This window comes from Schistocerca gregaria, chromosome 2, assembly GCF_023897955.1.
Source record: "Schistocerca gregaria isolate iqSchGreg1 chromosome 2, iqSchGreg1.2, whole genome shotgun sequence".
In the NCBI taxonomy this organism is placed as follows: Eukaryota; Metazoa; Arthropoda; class Insecta; order Orthoptera; family Acrididae; genus Schistocerca; species Schistocerca gregaria.
Window position 1 is genome coordinate 413,607,782 of NC_064921.1, and position 17,861 is coordinate 413,625,642.

Here is a 17,861-nt window from a genome sequence, read left to right on the forward strand (position 1 = left end):
GAACGTGTACAGAAAATTGGAATTGAGATCAACATTAACATCATTTCCACCCTTTTCATTCTTCATCGCACACTACACATTGTACCACCATACAGAGAGACCTCCAGATGTGGTGGTCTAGATTGCTGTACACTGCAGTACCTCTAATACCCAGTAGCACATCCTATTGCATTGATGCATGCCTGTATTCATTGCGGCATACTATCTACAAGTTCATTAAGGCACTGTACGTCCAGGTGTCCCACTCCTCAATGGCAACTCAGCAGATCCCTCAGAGTGGTTGGTGGATTTTGTTGTCCATAAACAGTCCTTTTCAATCTATCCCAGGCATGCTCAAAAGAGTTCATGTCTGGAGAACATGCTGGCCACTCAAGTCATGCGAAGTCATTATCCTGAAGGAAGTCATTCACAAGATGTGCACGATGCGAGCATTAATTGTCGTCCATGAAGACGAATGCCTCACCAATATGCTGCTGATATGGTTGCACCATTGGTCAGTGGAAGGCATTCACATATCGTACAACCATTACTGCACCTTCCATGACCACCAGCGGCATACTTCGGCCCCACATAATACCACTCCAAAACAGCAGGGAACCTCTGTCTTGCTGCACTCATTGGACAATGTGTCTAAAGCATTCAGCCTGACCGGGTTGCCTCCAAACACATCTCCGATGATTGTCTGGTTGAAGGCATATGCGACACTCATCCGCGAAGAGAACTTGATGCCAATCCTGAGCGGTCCATTCGGCTTGTTGTTGGGCCCATCTGTACCATACTGCATGGTGTTGTGGTTGCAAAGACGTACCTCGCCATGGACGCCAGGAGTGAAGTTGCACATCATGCAGCCTATTGCACACAGTTTGAGTCTTAACACGACGTCCTGTGGCTGCACGAAAAGCATTATTCAACATGGTGGCATTGCTGTCAGGCTTCTTCTGAGCCATAATCCATAGGTATTGGTCATCCACTGCAATAGTAGCCCTTGGGCTGCCTGAGTGAGGCATGTCATAGACAGTTCCTGTCTCTCTGTATCTCTTCCATGTCAGATAAACATCACTTTGGGTCACTCCGAGACTCCTGGACACTTCCCTTATTGAGAGTCCTTCCTGGTACAAGGTAACAATGCGGCCGCAGTTGAACATCGTTATTGACAGTCTAGGCTGGCTGAACTACGGACAACACATGCTGTGTACCTCCTTCCTGGTGGAATGACTGGAACTCATTGGCTGTCACACCTCCTCCATCTAATAGGTTCTGCTCGTGCATGGTTGTTTACATCTTTGGGTGGGTTTAGCGACATCTCTGAACAGTCAAAGGAACTGTGTCTGTTATACAATATCCACAATCAACGTCTATCTTCAGGAGTTATGGGAACCGGGATGATGTAAAACTTTTTTCGATGTGTGTAATAAAGGAACACTTCCTACTTGCTCATTATTTCATCAAGCAAAGTTCAATGCATACATCATCCTCACAGTCAAGTTGATACTTGCTGTTATTATCATTAGTTTGTTATGATACATTTTACACTAAATATTCATTCTTTACTTGGGAATCAGGAATGTTACAGTCACTGCAGTTCTCAACAAAATTTTATTACTGTACACTATAGGCTACAGGCAGCAGCTTATGTCTCAGTCAAACGGGATGGGAGACCATGATGGCAGCTGCCGGAGCTCACTCCGGTCTTTCTGCTACATGCTATGCGATCATTCCAGTGAAACTACTGGCTACTGCTTGCACTAGAACACTCTTACTTACAGAAAGCAGCCTGTAATTTTATACCAGGACTGCAGAGAATAAGTGGGATGAATGTCAGAATAAATCTAAAGATTAATTGATTTGGGGCATACAAATGTATTTTTGTGTGATACAATCCATACCAAATACAAAAATGACTCAAAATATGCAGCAGCAACAGCATGGAAAGTAATATGTGCAGGTCTGAATTAAACAGGTATTTATCTATTACATATATTTGTAAATAAATGTGCATTTTTATCATCTATACCATCTCATCAATATTATAGTAAAATGTAGTCCTGTTTCTACAATAAATGGTTGCATGAATTAGAGCTGACAATTACATTTCACAATTATTCCTATGCACTACATAGCAATAACATAATACACGAGGGCGTGATGAAAAGTAATACCTCAGAATTTTTTATTCTGCTCTCAACATCAACTGATGTGTTACATGTCATATATATCAATCGGTAGACTTTGTTGCTTCACTGATGCAAGTTGCAATCCTCTGCTGCTACAGGGTTCCAAATTGAAGTGTGTAATATGATGGTGTGCAATGTAACTATGTCGCTGCATGAAAAACAGTATGCTGTAATCAAGTTTATAACTGCAGGAAGCATTTGTCCACACATTGAGCACCCTCTACTTCAGAATGACAATGCCAGACCACAACCAAGTGCTGCATCTGCAACAATCCAATGCCTTGAATTCACTGTCACTGATCATCTTCCATTCGGTCCTGACCTGGCCTCAATGATTTTCATCTGTTCCCGAGACTTAAAGAACACCGACGAGAACTTCACTTTGATAGTGATGAAGCATTGTAAGCAGAGGTGAGGTGACTCTGTCAACAAAGACAAACATTCTACAGTGACTGTATCAACAAACTGGTCTATCGTTGGGAAAAATGTGTTTGTCCCTAAGGTGGCTATGTTGAAAGTAAAGATGTAGACATGAAGAATAAAGATGCAGAATGTTAATAAAGTTTCTTTAATTTAAAAGTTTTCACATAAAAATTTGGAGGCAGTACTTCTCAGCATACCCTCATAATTCTGGATTATCAATTAATAAAATTCTCAGATATCTATTTTTCTTTTCTCTTTCTTGACTAGATGATTAACAAAGTACAACCAGAGTTAGACAAAATTTTCAGTTCAATGAGCTGGTGTAATGTTCTGAACTGTTCATGAGGCATAAGAAAATAACAGATGAAATGGTCTTCACAAAACCATAGTTCCTTGCAAAGATGGTGAAATTCATCAGTCTTCTCATTTACTGTTAAAATGATTATTTCTCTGCTTCCTCAAAGAGAGACATCAGAACTGCTATTTATGTTTTCTGTATAACAGTCAGCTGATCCACTCTCAACAAGTGCCATTCAACAATGGGATTGCCGAGCCCTTCCTGGGCACTGTTTAACCATGGCTGACCCAGATGGGTAACAGTGTGTTCTACTCACACAGGCAGCCTGCTCTTTGACTTAACCTTTATGATCCTCTACCGTTTGGACAATTTAAGAGTCAGAGGTTTGGGGATGCCTGTATATTGTCCTCTTCTCCAATCTCCATCTTTACTTCTCCCATTTATGCAAAGACTCTCAGTGCTTTCCTTTACCATCTGTTACAGAATTATCTACTTTTTATTCTCCCACCTTCTTACTGCTTTGTGGAAAAAGTTAACACTTCAACTTTTTATTCTTCTACTGCGTTCCTTCTGATATATATAAAGGCACATATTTCCAGGAAATACCAGTTTTTCATGTGTATGTTTTCTGTTATTTATATATTATTGCTACAGATTCTCAAATTTTCTATTTTACACTAACTCCAGCCACAAATTTTGACTTCATGTATAATATATGGCAATAACAGAACAAAATAATGGCCTACAATCTTAAGTTTCTTTCTACATTAATGAAATAAATGTTCATGAATCACATAAGTACTGACTATAGTGTCTCAACGATGGGGCTTGTTTTCATGTAAAATCAAAAAGTCAGCTGAGATTACAAACAAAGAATTCTCATGGTGCAACAATGTTTATTTATGTATTTGAGAAATGTATACCATCCAGGAAACTGACCTCCACTGTACTTATCCAATATGCAGACCACCTACATTGTCTTCTGTACGGAATATTAGCAAACCAATCTTGTGGTTTCTGCCCCAATACTCTTCCAGTCACTTTTCGTAAAACACCATCTGTTGGAGCAAAGAGTTAATTAACCATTTAACAAGGACACAGCATAGAACTGCAAAAATATACAGGCACTTTATTTATATTGAGTTTTATGATTAAGCTATTATGTAAGGGACAATAAAACGAAAACATGCAGGCTACATAATGGGCATGGAATGGATGTTCATAACACAAGCAGGTGAAGTGTTCGTGTAGAAGTGCCCTCTATAGGCAATCAGGAAGGAACAGTATGAACATTCACTGCCACACCGTTTTCTATTAGATGTGCTTTGTGTGAGGTCAGCCACTTGTATTTGCATCCAGTTTCACTATAGAGGATGAACAGCAAGGAATAGGAATAGCAAGATGTAGTGTAGTTTCTGGTTGTGAAAGGAATGTCAGGAAGTGAAATTCATGCCCAAATGCCTACTGTGTATGGAAAACACAGTATGTGTGTGTGTGTGTGTGTGTGTGTGTGTGTGTGTGTGTGTGTGTGTGTGTGAAATGAATAATTTAAATAAGGCTGGGTGTCACTGAAAGACAGCCGTCAGCTCTGACAAGCTCATCATGTCAATACCACTTCAGTCTCTGCTGTGGTCAATGTTGCCATCAGAAATGACCACCGATAGATGGTGAAGAACATTCAGTTCAGGTTGGGAATAAGTGATGGTACCGCACACAGCATCATGACAGAGCATCTAAAGTTCTGGAAAATCTGTGTGCAATGGGTGGTTTCCTCCAGCCTGGTGGAGGAGCAGGAGTCAAATAGAATATTGACATCACCACAGCACCTGTAATGATATCATGATGCAGAATATCATTTTTGTCCCATACTGTTGTGGGAGATGAAATGTGACATCATATTGAGCCAGATAACAAGCGGCAGAGCCAACAATGGAAGCATATGGATCACCTCCACTGAAAAAATCCAAAGCTGTGCACTAGAGTCCTGCATGACCGAGTATGCGAGCACGAAATACGAGGTGGGGCGAGCACACCCTGACTGGATAGGTTGCCCGCACTAGCTCCAATGACCGAGCATAGAAGCCGTGTCCGAATACGTAGCACGTAACTTTAACACATTACACTTGTCATTATTCGTGTGAGACTGCAGCCAGTACAGGCTTCTCATTTGAGGTGTCTCTCTCTGTAATCAAGCAGCGCGAGGAAACCAGTACAGTAAGACCTAAGATTGAAACCAATGTTTACACATTGAAGGAACGGGAAGGTCTAAAAAGCCAAGTATGGAGTACATTTCTGTTGGTTGTAGACGGAAACAGTGCATCTACTGGGTACATATCTTGCATAAACTGCTCCACATTACTGTTTTTCCAGTCAGGAACCCCTCAGTTAAAGAAACACAATTGCAGGAAACCTCACATAGATACAGCTCCTTCAGGCATACCGGCAGTAATAAAAAATAGTATTACAGCAAAATGTGTTGCAATGTGTACTAAAGATATGAGACCTTTTAATGCTGTTTCCAGGAAAGGTTTCAGAGAACTAGACCAAGGATTAATACATCTAGGTGCGCATTATGGAGAAGTTACGTGGCAGATGTCATGCCACATCCCTCTACTATAAGTAGACATGTCAAAGAATATTACATTAACACATATTGGTCTCTTGTAAATAATGTTTTATTTACAACAAAATTCCCTGACGTTAAGAAGATGGGAGTAAATATTATGAAATAAACTGAAGAGAGGATGGCTGATTGGGACATTTCGCCGCACATGTTGCACAGTTTTATTTTCGTCTCTGACCAGGTTGCTAATGTAATAAAGGCTTTGGAAAATCACAAAAGTATTCCTTGTGCTGCTCATTGTATAAACACAGCACTTAGCCATACTTTCGATGAAGATAACTTCTTGTTAAATCATGCCCCGAACACCGCATCAACAATAAATACTGCAAAATGCATTGTAAGGTACATTAAGAAACGTGGCCTCTGCTCACCTTTGAAATCATTGTTGAAACAAGGGGCCTGCACACGCTGGAACAGCTTGTACGCTATGCTTGAATCCTTACACACTCAGTATAACGAAGTTGCTGCTTTGCTGACAGAAAAGGACTCTGCTTACAGATTGCAAGGATATGATAATGAGCTTGCAGGAAAAATTGTGCATTTTCTGATACCATTTACAGAGGCCTCAGATGAATTAGAAGGCAAAAAGAACCGACAATCCAGTTAGTTCTTTGGTTTCACAAACTGCAACAAATTTGCAGTGTCAATTACACTGACTGTCAGGAGAGTAATTACTGCAGTTAAAAGCACTGTTTCATTATGATACGCGATAGATTTATAATTAACTAGCGTAATTGATGTGTACTAACAGATATGTATTTTTTTAAGAGGGAGTACAAAGGATTAAAAGTCGAGCCCTGACTTTCGTTTGTGAGAAGACTGTAATCACTTCCAGACATAAAATTGCTACGTCTCATATCCGCGATTGTATTGAAATATCATTTTACTTTCCAAGTGCTTTATGAATTTAGCTGTGTCACGTACTCGTTCTTGGAAACATTACTTTTGTATTAAAAGATAGAGAGACATTGTGTGTGTGTGTGTGTGTGTGTGTGTGTGTGTGTGTGTGTGTGTGTGTGTGTGTGTGTGAGAGAGAGAGAGAGAGAGAGAGAGAGAGAGAGAGAGAGAGAGAGAGAGACAGGCAGAGAGGCATTAAATTTGTACAGTGCACTGCATCAAGCCAGGGCGTGGCGAGGTGAGACGTCAGTGGTGACCAGTCATGCTCGGTTATCCGCGTGTCCGGAATCCAGACAACAGACATGGGGCAAGTAAGTGACCGAGCCGAGTCATATGGGGCCAGACACAATCTGCTCGGTCCCCCCATCGACAGACGAGCTGTGACCGGTCAAACATTGAGCGCTGCAGCACTCTACTGTGCACACCAGATCTGGGAATGCCACAATGAACATTTTCATTGACTGCAATGGCCCACTGCTCATTGTCAAAGAACATACACAACCCAGAAGTTTCAGGGGCTGTACATATTATATAAATTGAAGGTGGAGGGAGGGGAAAGGAAAGGAAAAGGAAGGAACTGGTGATATCAGATCCATCAGGACTTCATGTGGTATTGACAGTAATGAGTGAAAATGTGTGCCAGACCAAGACTTGAACCTGGGATCTGCTCACTGGACAGTTGCGTTAACCACTGTGACATCTGGACACAGTGTTTATTGCAAAGGCACAGACTATCACGGCACGCTTCCCAACCACCTCACACTCCCACCTACAGCCACCTATCCGCAGTCTCTGTCCATGTCCTCCATGCTCGCTGATCTGACGATTCCCACTGGAGGTCAAACGACTGCACTCACAGTTGTGGATTCATTGGCCATCGAGAAGATACATTTATATGAAAGGAAGGCGTCTGTTCTTTCAGACATAAACACTGTGTCCAGGTGGTGCAGTGGGTAATGCAACTTCCTAGTAAACAGGGCATGTCCATACAGTGCGGCAGCAGAGATAGCATGTCTGAACATTGGTGGCAACGGTTACAAGTGTCTGGTAGGGATCTCACCAGGGTTGTGGTTTTCAGTGCACATGGACTCAAGTCTGGGAGGTTATGGAGGCGATGCTTGATTTTGCAATTGTTGTTCTAAAAGTTGTGCTTACACTATTATTAGAGAAAGGCACTTTTATTATAATTTTAAGGAATATTAACATAGGAGTGTTGCATTTTAAAATTGTTTCACTTTGTGAGACAGTAATAGAGCAACACAGCTTCTGCTTATGTAAATATGAATAATGAAGCCATCACTCAAGTGAATGTTGAGAGTAATGGAGAGAATAATAATGAATTAGTTAATATAAACAATCCTATTGGAAGAACATCTGCAACTGAGCATGTTATTAGAGGTTGAAAATCAGCTCCAGTTGTAAATTTCTTTAATTATCATGACCAGTTTTGAGCTCTTACTATCCAGGCAGATGTTCATAGTGTTGAAAACAATACTGATGAGTTAATTAGTAATAATGATTGTAATTTACTACCACTGAATAAATATCATGATGTAGCATATCATGATACTATTGGAGTAATAGGGGAGCAAGAAACTGTGCAGTGTAATTCAGATTGAAGCAACAGAATTATCAAGCAATGATGATGAGGTTAGCACTGGAACACCAGATGAGCGTAGTCTTCAGACTTTAATGTATACACTAACGCATGTGTCAAAAGCAAATCGTAGGAATAATATGAGTTTGCCTAGGAGAATTACTGAGTCTAATGAAATTTTTGGTAGGAAGATTGATGAAACTAATGGTGAATTAAGACAAAATGGAAAGGATATGTCAAACAAAATTGACGAGCGATTTGATCAGCTGACCATATCTTGTGAGGAATTAAAAGAAGGAATTTAGGGCTGAATTGTCTAAATTTCAGACTGGAATGAAAGGCACAAAGGAGATCTTTAACACAGAAGATCAAAAAACAAACACCACAACTCATCAGCTGAACAATTCATTGGGGAAAACAGAAGCGGAATTGTTAGAAAGGTTTAGCTTCAACGAAAATAAAATCAAGGAACATAGTGATCAAATTAGTGAACTAACATTTTGTGTTGCTCAAGTAAGAAAAAAAATCACATAATACTGCTCAGTGTTGTCATAACAACGTAACACATTTCAATGCTAGAATCATGCAAATAAATAGAGAAAATTGGCCAGATGTGAGTAGGGATTGCAAAATAAGGCTTCCGTATAAATTTAATTATGTATACATACAGTTCATCCATTCCAGAAATCAAGAATCTCCTCCATTTTCACCTGTTGATGTTTAACATCAATAGACCAGTCTGTAATTTCTTTCCCTCCACATACAACTTGAAACAGCATATCTAGCTGCAGTCATTGCTCCTGGACATCTGATGATGGATAAATTTTGAATTGTGCACTTATGACATTCCTTGCCGGATGTTTGACTTTACCACAGACACTCAGTCAGCCTTAATGCAGAACTACTGATTTCATTTTGATGTTGGACAACAAATGACAAAAGAAACATTTTTTTCATGTGACGTACTTAAAAATTAACAATTTTTGGACTTTTTCCTTAACTTGTACTGTGAAACCTTTATTACTTCTTCCCAAATTTCATCACTTTAGATGAATGAATAATATCCTATAAGTTTTGATGAGTGACTTTGCAAGAATCAAAATATGTGACCCAATGGCTGTAGCTTTTAGTTGCATTGACTTAGAAGCTTACTTTTATTACACTGCCAAGTGCCTATAGACCATAGTATGTGACAATTTCAACTTGTTAAGTCTACCAGCTCCTGAGAAAAAAGGGTCTTTAACAGACAGATGAACAGAGAGAAGAGAGAGAGAGAGAGAGAGAGAGAGAGAGAGAGAGAGAGAGAGAGAGAGAGAGAGAGAGAGAGAGAGAGAGAGAGGGGGGGGGGGGGGGAGGGGTGAGAGAGGGAGAGAGAGAATTCGGGTGATATAATTACAAATACAAATTTACAGTTTTCAGATATTTTTTTTCTTTGCTTGCACTGCAAAACCTTACTTGTTGCCAAATTCTTTGATAGAAGGCCAAAAAGTTTTGATGAGTGATTTGTGAGTATCAAAATATTTGACTTGGGCTATTTCTTTTGACTCCAGCGCCTTGGAAGCTATAAGGGTTCTGTTTTTACCGATCAAGACACAGAACCCTAAGAAGCAAATAATACCCATGAAATATGTAATGTCAAATCCCAGTGTCATAACAGAGCAGGTGAAGTAATTGAAAATATAATAGAAACTGAAAAATCTGTAACTAGAAATGTTAAAAGCACAAATTCCTCCTCAGGGGATACCGCCTTAACGTAGCACTGTCCGTGTGGGCAAGGAGGTTTGCATGCTCCAGATCTGGAGGGCTATGCCACCAGTAGCAGGGTCACCCAAGCCAGACAGACCAAAGGAGAGGAGCCAGACAAAGTGTATCCCACAATGAGCTATCACTCCTCTTTCCTATCCCAAACCTCTCCTTACCATCTCCTTTTCTTGTCATTCCCTGGTATATTTACAAAAGGGTAGAAAGGCCTCTACAGGCATGGAGAAGCCAATCTTTCTATGGGAGAAAACCCCGAATGAAAAATCCTGGTCTTCCTTGTTGCGGTTGGCAACAGGTTACCAACACGTCCTGGAAAAAACAATCACCCGTAGGAGCATCACAGAAGAACCTCAGATAGGACTGATCTCTGTAAAATGACCTACACAAGAACAACGACTACGGAAGGAAATACAATTAGGGACCTGGAATGTCAAAAGCCTATACCAACCTGGGGCAGCAAAATGCATCGTAAGCGAAGCAGATAAGTATCAAATAGGTCTACTGGCTCCGCAAGAGAGAAGGTGGACAGAAACCAGAACTACAGTAATGAAAAACTATGTCATATTCCATGGAGCCCCAGAAGCAAACCCCACTTCTAGGAACTGGTTTTGTAGTGAAGAAATCACTCTGTACCACTCTCAAACATTTTAAATCAATCAACCCCAGAATCTCATTCCTAACCATAGACAGGAAAACACAAACTCACATATATAAATTGTCATGCCCCAACCAAAGAAAACAATGACATCAAAAAAAGATATTTTCTATGAGGAATTAGAAATGGTTTTAAACACTGTACCAAGTGAACATTACGAAATCATCCTTGGAGATTTTAATGCAAAAATAGGGAAAGAAGCAGCCTTCATGGAGACCAAGCACAGTTTACATGATGTGAGCAGTGATAACAGCACTAGGCTGGTTAGCTTTGTGACTGCAAAAGGCTTCTTCATAATATTTCGACAGGAAGGGAATATATAAAGGAACCTGGTTGTCGCAGGATGGGAAGGCAGTAAACCAAATTGACCACCTAATTCTAGAGACGAGAATAAAGAAATGGATACAAAATGTCAAAACAGTAAGAGGTGCAGAATGTGGATCAGACCACTTCCTTGTCAGGGGAAGGATGAAAAAAATATGGAGAGCCAGGAAGTACAGAAGAAGTCAAAGAGTCATTCGATATGACCGGGAAAGTCTGATTAAAGGTAATATAAGAAGAACTTTCAAGATAGCACTGACAAACTGTTTTGAGGCTTTGAATGAAGAGGAAGGAGATACTGTGGTAGATCAAAAGTGGAAGGCAAGTGCAGAGACCATTAAAGAAACAGCCCAAGAAGTAATCCCAAAGCAAACTAAGGGAAAAAAGAGTGTGATTCAATGAGGAGTGTGAGGAAGCTATCAGGGAGAGACAACATACCAAATTACTGTGGATACAAATATGCAGGAAGAAGAAAATCAAAATTCGGAGAAATACGATGGCAGACAAATGCCACATTGAGGACAACAAAGAGAAAAATATGTAAAAAGCACCCTGGAGGAAGCTCAACAAGACTTTCATGGAAATAGGTATAAAGAACTTTACAGAAAAGTGAAAAGTTTTAAAGGAGGGACATACCATCAATGTAAATTCATAAAAGATGCCAATGAAAGAAAGTTAACAAAAGAACGAAAAATTGGGAGAAGATGGGTGGAATACGTCAGAGAATTACTAAACTCTGATGAACCAACCAAATTACTCAAGTTTGATGACCCAGTAACAGTAGACCCAGAATATCCTCCACCCACCATCGAAGAGATAAGGAACCAGATTAAAAAACCTTATGAATGGTAAAAGACCAGGAGAGGATGGAATTCCTGTTGAACTTCTCAAGGCTGGAGACGAAATCCTTTGTTTCAAAATCCACAAGCTAATCAAGCAAATTTGGGTAAAACACAAAATACCGGGGAAATGGAAGGTAGCTGTGATATTCCACATATATAAAAAGAAAGGCAAATCAGTATGTGACAACTATAGGGGCATAGCGCTACTCAACACCTGTTATAAGATCTTCTCCAACTGCCTATTAGAAAGAATAAAACCTCTAGCCGCAGACATAATTGGAGAATACCAAGGAGGTTTTCAAGTAGGACGATCAACCATGGACCAGATTTCAAGAAGGTTTACGACAGTATACATAGACCTAGCCTGATTAGAACTATGACAGAGTTTGGTATACCAAAGAAATTGGTCAGACTGGTACAGGTGTGCCTAAATGACACAAAACTTTAAGGTTAAGGTAGGCAGTAAAATGACAGAAAGTTCCAAGTAGTAAATGGATTACACCGAGGAGATGGGCTATCACCTGTCCTCTTCAACCCAGCGCTTTAGAAGGTAATGTGAGATTTCAACAAAGAAAACTTCCAGGGAATTCAAATTGGAAATGAACACATTACATATCTGGCCTGTGCAGACGACAATGCACTATTAGCATGCCCACAAGACAATCTGAAAAGAAGTATCCAGACCTTGGAGTTATTAGCAGCTAGGATTGGTCTACAAATTAGCTCTGAAAAGACTGAGCATATGGCCAGAGGAAGAAAGATCCAAAACTCTCAAGATTTAATTGTGAAGAACACCAGGTATAAACATGTGAAAAAGTTCAAATATCTTTGATCAATTTTTACAGAAGTAACATCAAATGAAGCAGAAATAAAAGCATGGTGGCAGGCGGGAAACAGATGCTATCAATCTCTAGACCCTATATTAAAATGTAAAAGTGTCTCAACAACTAAAGCTATGGTTGTATAAGACATTAATAATGCCAATAGGTCTTTATGGTTATCAAACCATGAGCACTCAAAAACAAGACCTTAACCGACTGCTTACATTTGAAAGGAAGGTAATCAGGAAACTATTTGGACCAGTCTGAGATCAAACTACTGGAAAATGGAGAAGGCGCCATAACACAGAACCAGAAGAGCTGTACAAGGAGCCTACCATCTTGGGAGTGATGAGAAGCAAAAGACTGCAATGGTCTGGACATGTAGTTAGAATGGAGGCAACAGCAGACCAGTGGGAAGACCTAGAAAGAGATGGATCGATGGAGTAAGAGAAGACCTGGGAGTTATGGAAAACTGGAGACAGATAACAGAAGACAGAAACGGATGGAAAGCTCTAACTGTGGTGGCACGTGATCCACTGGGCCTGATCACATGAATGAATGAATGATGATGAATAAGCACAAATTAAATGAATATGGTGCTCTAGAAGAAAATGGCATTAGAGAATGGTTACAGGCTTGGTATATGCAGCAAAGGAATTGGATTGGAATAGGAAGCTGTAATGTAATCGATGACTGCCTTTTGGGGGAATGCAAGTCCCATCAGTTTGCAATAAGGAGTTTAGTTCATTCTGTTGTATTTATACCAAATTTGAGAATCCAGTACTTAAGGCATGCAATGATAGAAATAAAACTGGATGTGTCATTAAAAGATTGGAAGGCGGAAAATTTTTATGGAGAGTGAAAATGTGTTCCTCTTGTTCAACATATGATGAATTTATAAGTGCTTTCCTTAAACAATATTGACCAAAACTAAACTAAACTCCGTCCAAACTGGCCTTGGAGGCCCAATGGTACAGACCGGCTGCCATGTCATCCTCAGCCCACAGGTGTCACCGGATGCGGATATGGAGGGGTGTGTGGTCAGCACATTGCTCTCCAGGCCATATGTCAGTTTACAAGATCAGAGCCGCTACTTCTCGATCAAGTAACTCCTCAGATTGCCTCATGAGGGCGGAGTGCACCCCACTTGCCAACAGTGCTCAGCAGACCGGACAGTCACCCATCCAAGTGCTAGCCTAACCTGACAGCATTTAACTGATGGGAACTTGTGTTACCACTGCGGCAAGACCGTTAACATTGACCAAACACTGCGCAAAATATTGTATGCACTGAAATTTTCATGGCAATCAATTTTGTTGATGGTGGGTGTCAAAGTTATAAAAAGTTCTTTTAAAATTATTGGCGAAGGAATTTATATTCTGATAATCCTCAGAAGAAAAGGACTTTAATTTCTATTTCGTTGGTCAAATTGCCTGTAAGTGTGGAAGAAAAATTATTAGGAATTCTGAAATATAATGTTGATTGTAGTATACTGCATGCTCTTAAACAGCTGGATTCATGCTCTGCATTAGTCAGCACAGAGAAGGATGGGGAGATAGTGCGTGGAGACAGAATAATCAAGATAACGGACAAAGAGACAATCGGGAAAATTATAAGGGACCACCTGCTATGTGAAGAGGTGGATGGAACTGTGGAAGATTCGACAGTAATAATGGACAGTATCAAAGAGAGGCAAAATATGACACAGAAAGCATGAGGCCAGGTGACAGGAGGGAAATGGCTAGCCGAGGCACGAGAACTAGTCAGTAGGTATGATGAGGTCCAGTTGAGAACTGATTTGGAACAAAGACCAGCTAATGTTAATTATTTGGGATATCAGAAGTGGGATGCATTAAGAAAGATTTAAAATTTGACAATACAAAATCCAGGATGGAATGTAACAATACTGTGAAAAGGAAAGTTGCTACTCACCATACAGCTAAGACGCTGAGTCGCAGATAGGCACAACAGTCTTTTTGTTGTGTCTATCTGCAACTTAAAATTTGAAGAAGACAAGAAGGTCAATGAAAATTATCAGACCACATTAAAGATACAATTATATGGTACATAAGTATTAGCTATTCTAGATTCAGGGTGTGATATTTGTGTGGTAAATGAGGCACTATATTTGAAGTTAAAGGAGAGAAATGATATTCCAGAATAACCAGTAAAAGAGTTGAGAATTATTGGAGCTATTGGTGCTCAAAGTAAGTTAGTAAAGAACCAAGTGATGTTGCTAGTTGATACTAAAAATTGGAGGTTTAATGTGAATGTAAACTAGCATTTCTGGACTGTATGTCCAATTAATTTTGGGGATGAACTAGTTAACAGAGACGTGTGTTGAGGTAGATTGTAAAGAGGAGCAATTAAGATTAGTATAGGTAGAGAGGAATATGAAATGTTGTTCATGGGATGTATGATCTTGAGGGATACAGAGAGTGAGGTTCATGCTAAAGTACTAAAGCATACAGTTAATAATTACTATGAGGGAAGTGGTAGGCAAAGAAATTAAATGTAAGTTGGATTGAAACAGAGTGAGGTTCATGCAAAAGTACTAAAGGATACAGTTAATGGTCACTATGAGGGAAGTGGTACATAAAGAAATTAAATGATGTTGGATTGGAAAATCATTGAAAGATCATAAAGTCTATACTGTAGTCCATAAGTATTAGTCATAAAGGACAATGGATCTGTACGAATGACCCTGGATGAGAGAGCAATAAACAAAATAACAGATCACAAATGGATAGACTAGAAATATAAGAGGAGCTGGCCCAAAGTTTAATAATATTCAGATTATGAGTAGTATTGATCTGATGGCCAGTTCCTGGCAGATGTCATTGACTGAAGAACACAAGGGAACATATAGTTTTTGTTTACATGCGTTGGTGATTTTTCAATATACACTACTGGCCATAAAATTGCTACACCACGAAGATAACGTGCTACAGATACGAAACTTAACTGACAGAAAGAAGATGCTGTGATATGCAAATGATTAGCTTTTCAGAGCATTCACACAAGGTTGGCATTGATGGCGACACCTACAACGTGCTGACATGAGGAAAGTTTCCAACCGATTTCTCATATACAAAAAGCAGTTGACCGGCATTGCCTGTTGAAAGGTTGTTGTGATGCCTCGTGTAAGGAGGAGAAATGTGTACCATCATGTTTCCGACTTTGATAAAGGTCAGATTGTAGCCTATCGTGATTGCGGGTTATCGTATCGCGACATTGTTGCTCGCATTGGTCGAGATCCAATGACTGTTAGCAGAATATGGAATCTGTGGGTTCAGGAGGGTAATAAAGAATGCCGTGTTGCATCCCAATGGCTTTGTATCACTATCAGTTGAGATGACAGGCATCTTATCCCCATGGCTGTAACAGATTGTGCAGCCACGTCTGATGCCTGAGTCAACAGATGGGGACGTTTGCAAGACAACAACCATTTGCATGAACAGTTCGACGACATTTGCAACAGCATGGTCTATCAGCTTGGAGACCATGGCTGCGGTTACCCTTGACGCTGCATCACAGACAGGAGCACCTGCGATGGTGTACTCAACAACGAACCTGGGTACACGAATGGCAAAATGTCATTTTCTCGGATGAATCCAGGTTCTGTTTACAGCATCATGATGGTCGCATCTGTGTTTGGCGACATGGCGGTGAACGCACATTGGAAGCGTGTATTTGTCATTGCCATACTGGAGTATCACCCGGCGTGATGGTATGGGGTACCATTGGTTACACGTCTCGATCACCTCTTGTTCGCAGATGTGTTACGACCCGTGGCTCTACCCTTCATTCGATCACTGGGAAACCCTACATTTCAGCAGGATAATGCATGACTGCATGTTGCAGGTCCTGCACGAGCCTTTCTGGATACAGAAAATGTTCGACTGCTGCCCTGGCCAGCACATTCTCCAGATGTCTCACCAACTGAAAATTTCTGGTCAATGGTGGCCGAGCAACTGGCTCGTCACAATACGCCAGTCACTACTCTTGATGAACTGTGGTATCGTGTTGAAGCTGCACGGGCAGCTGTACCTGTACACACCATCCAAGCTCTGTTTGACTCAATGCCCAGGCATATCAAGACCGTTATTACAACCAGAGGTGGTTGTTCTGGGTACTGATTTCTCAGGATCTATGCACCCAAACTGCATGAAAAAGTAATCACTTATCAGTTCTAGTATAATACATTTATTTGTCCAATGAATACCTATTTATCATCTGCATTTCTTCTTGGTGTAGCAATTTTAATGGCAAGTAGTGTAGTATAGTTTGGTCAAAATATTTCTGTATCAGCATTTACCAGAATATTAGATGGTGTTCTAGGAACTGAGCTACTATCAAAAGTGCCTTGTTACATGGATGATGGGCTGATTTTGGCAAATAGATGGAAATAAAATAACAAAGTTTTGGACCTGATAGTAATATCAAAGTTTACATTGAAAAATAGAATTAAAAGTGCTCAAAGACAAAAAAGAACAAGTATGGGGATGTCAAAAGAAGAATCTGAAGTTTTAGATATTGAAATGTGTTGATTCCGCCTATAAGAAGGCAACGGGATGTCAAACAGCTAAGTTCTCATGTCTCCTTGACAAACCAACTCTGCAGGTTCCATGCAAGACTGTCATCAATTTGAGTGGCATGGTGTTGAGTGATGATGCAGTCTCGGTTTTACACAAAAGTCTCAACTTCTCTCCCACCCCAAGTTCACTCCGGTCGCAGAAATTATTAGTGTTTTTGAACAGGTTGCAGCTCGACTTCCGTCTGAATCAGCTGAGGAAATTCTTCGTGAAACTTGTCGTGCGTTGACGAAATCCAAGCCAATGAAGTCAAATATCACCAGTAAAGAGAGGGCGGCCATTCGTGATCTGAGGGAGCGCTCTGAAACTGTTGTCTTACTAGCTGACAAAGGCAATGCTGCAGTTGTTGTCTCACACAAGGACTACACTGATAAGATGCAGAGCCTGCTAAATGACGTTTCCTACCGGAAGATCAGCGTTGACCCTACAAAGAAGGTGAAGAACTAGGCGAGGTCACTTCTCAAGGACGCAGATTTACCAGAGGGTGATGCTAAGAAATTGTTACCCCAAGGTCTGGTACTGCCTAGACTATATGGACTCCCAAAGGTTCACAAAGTGGGGGTACCATTACGCCCCATTGTCAGTAACATCAGGGCACCTACACATTTGTTGGCCAAATACCTGATGGGAATATTAAGTGCTTATGTGGGTAAATGCCCTTATCACATCTGTGATTTCGTGGGTTTTGTTAAACGCCTTGATAGCTTCAGGTTGGATGAGTCAGATATCATGGCGAGTTTTGACGTCGTTTCCTTGTTTACGAGGGTACCCCTGCAAGAGTCACTAGAATTGATTAGCCAGAAGTTTGACAAGAAGACCACTGAACTTCTTAGGCATGTATTAACTTCCACGTA

General features: G+C 40.4%; 1 protein-coding gene across 3 annotated transcripts in view; it reads right to left on the reverse strand.

Annotated features, from left to right (window-relative positions):
- LOC126323445 (telomerase reverse transcriptase-like) overlaps positions 1 to 17,861 on the reverse strand; it is a 180,682-nt gene that overhangs the window by 126,137 nt on the left and 36,684 nt on the right. For all 3 annotated transcript variants that reach the window (XM_049994683.1, XM_049994684.1, XM_049994685.1), the window contains one exon: positions 3,835 to 3,953. In XM_049994683.1, the coding sequence (XP_049850640.1) occupies positions 3,835 to 3,953 (119 nt within the window). The remainder of the gene's footprint in view (positions 1 to 3,834; positions 3,954 to 17,861) is intronic.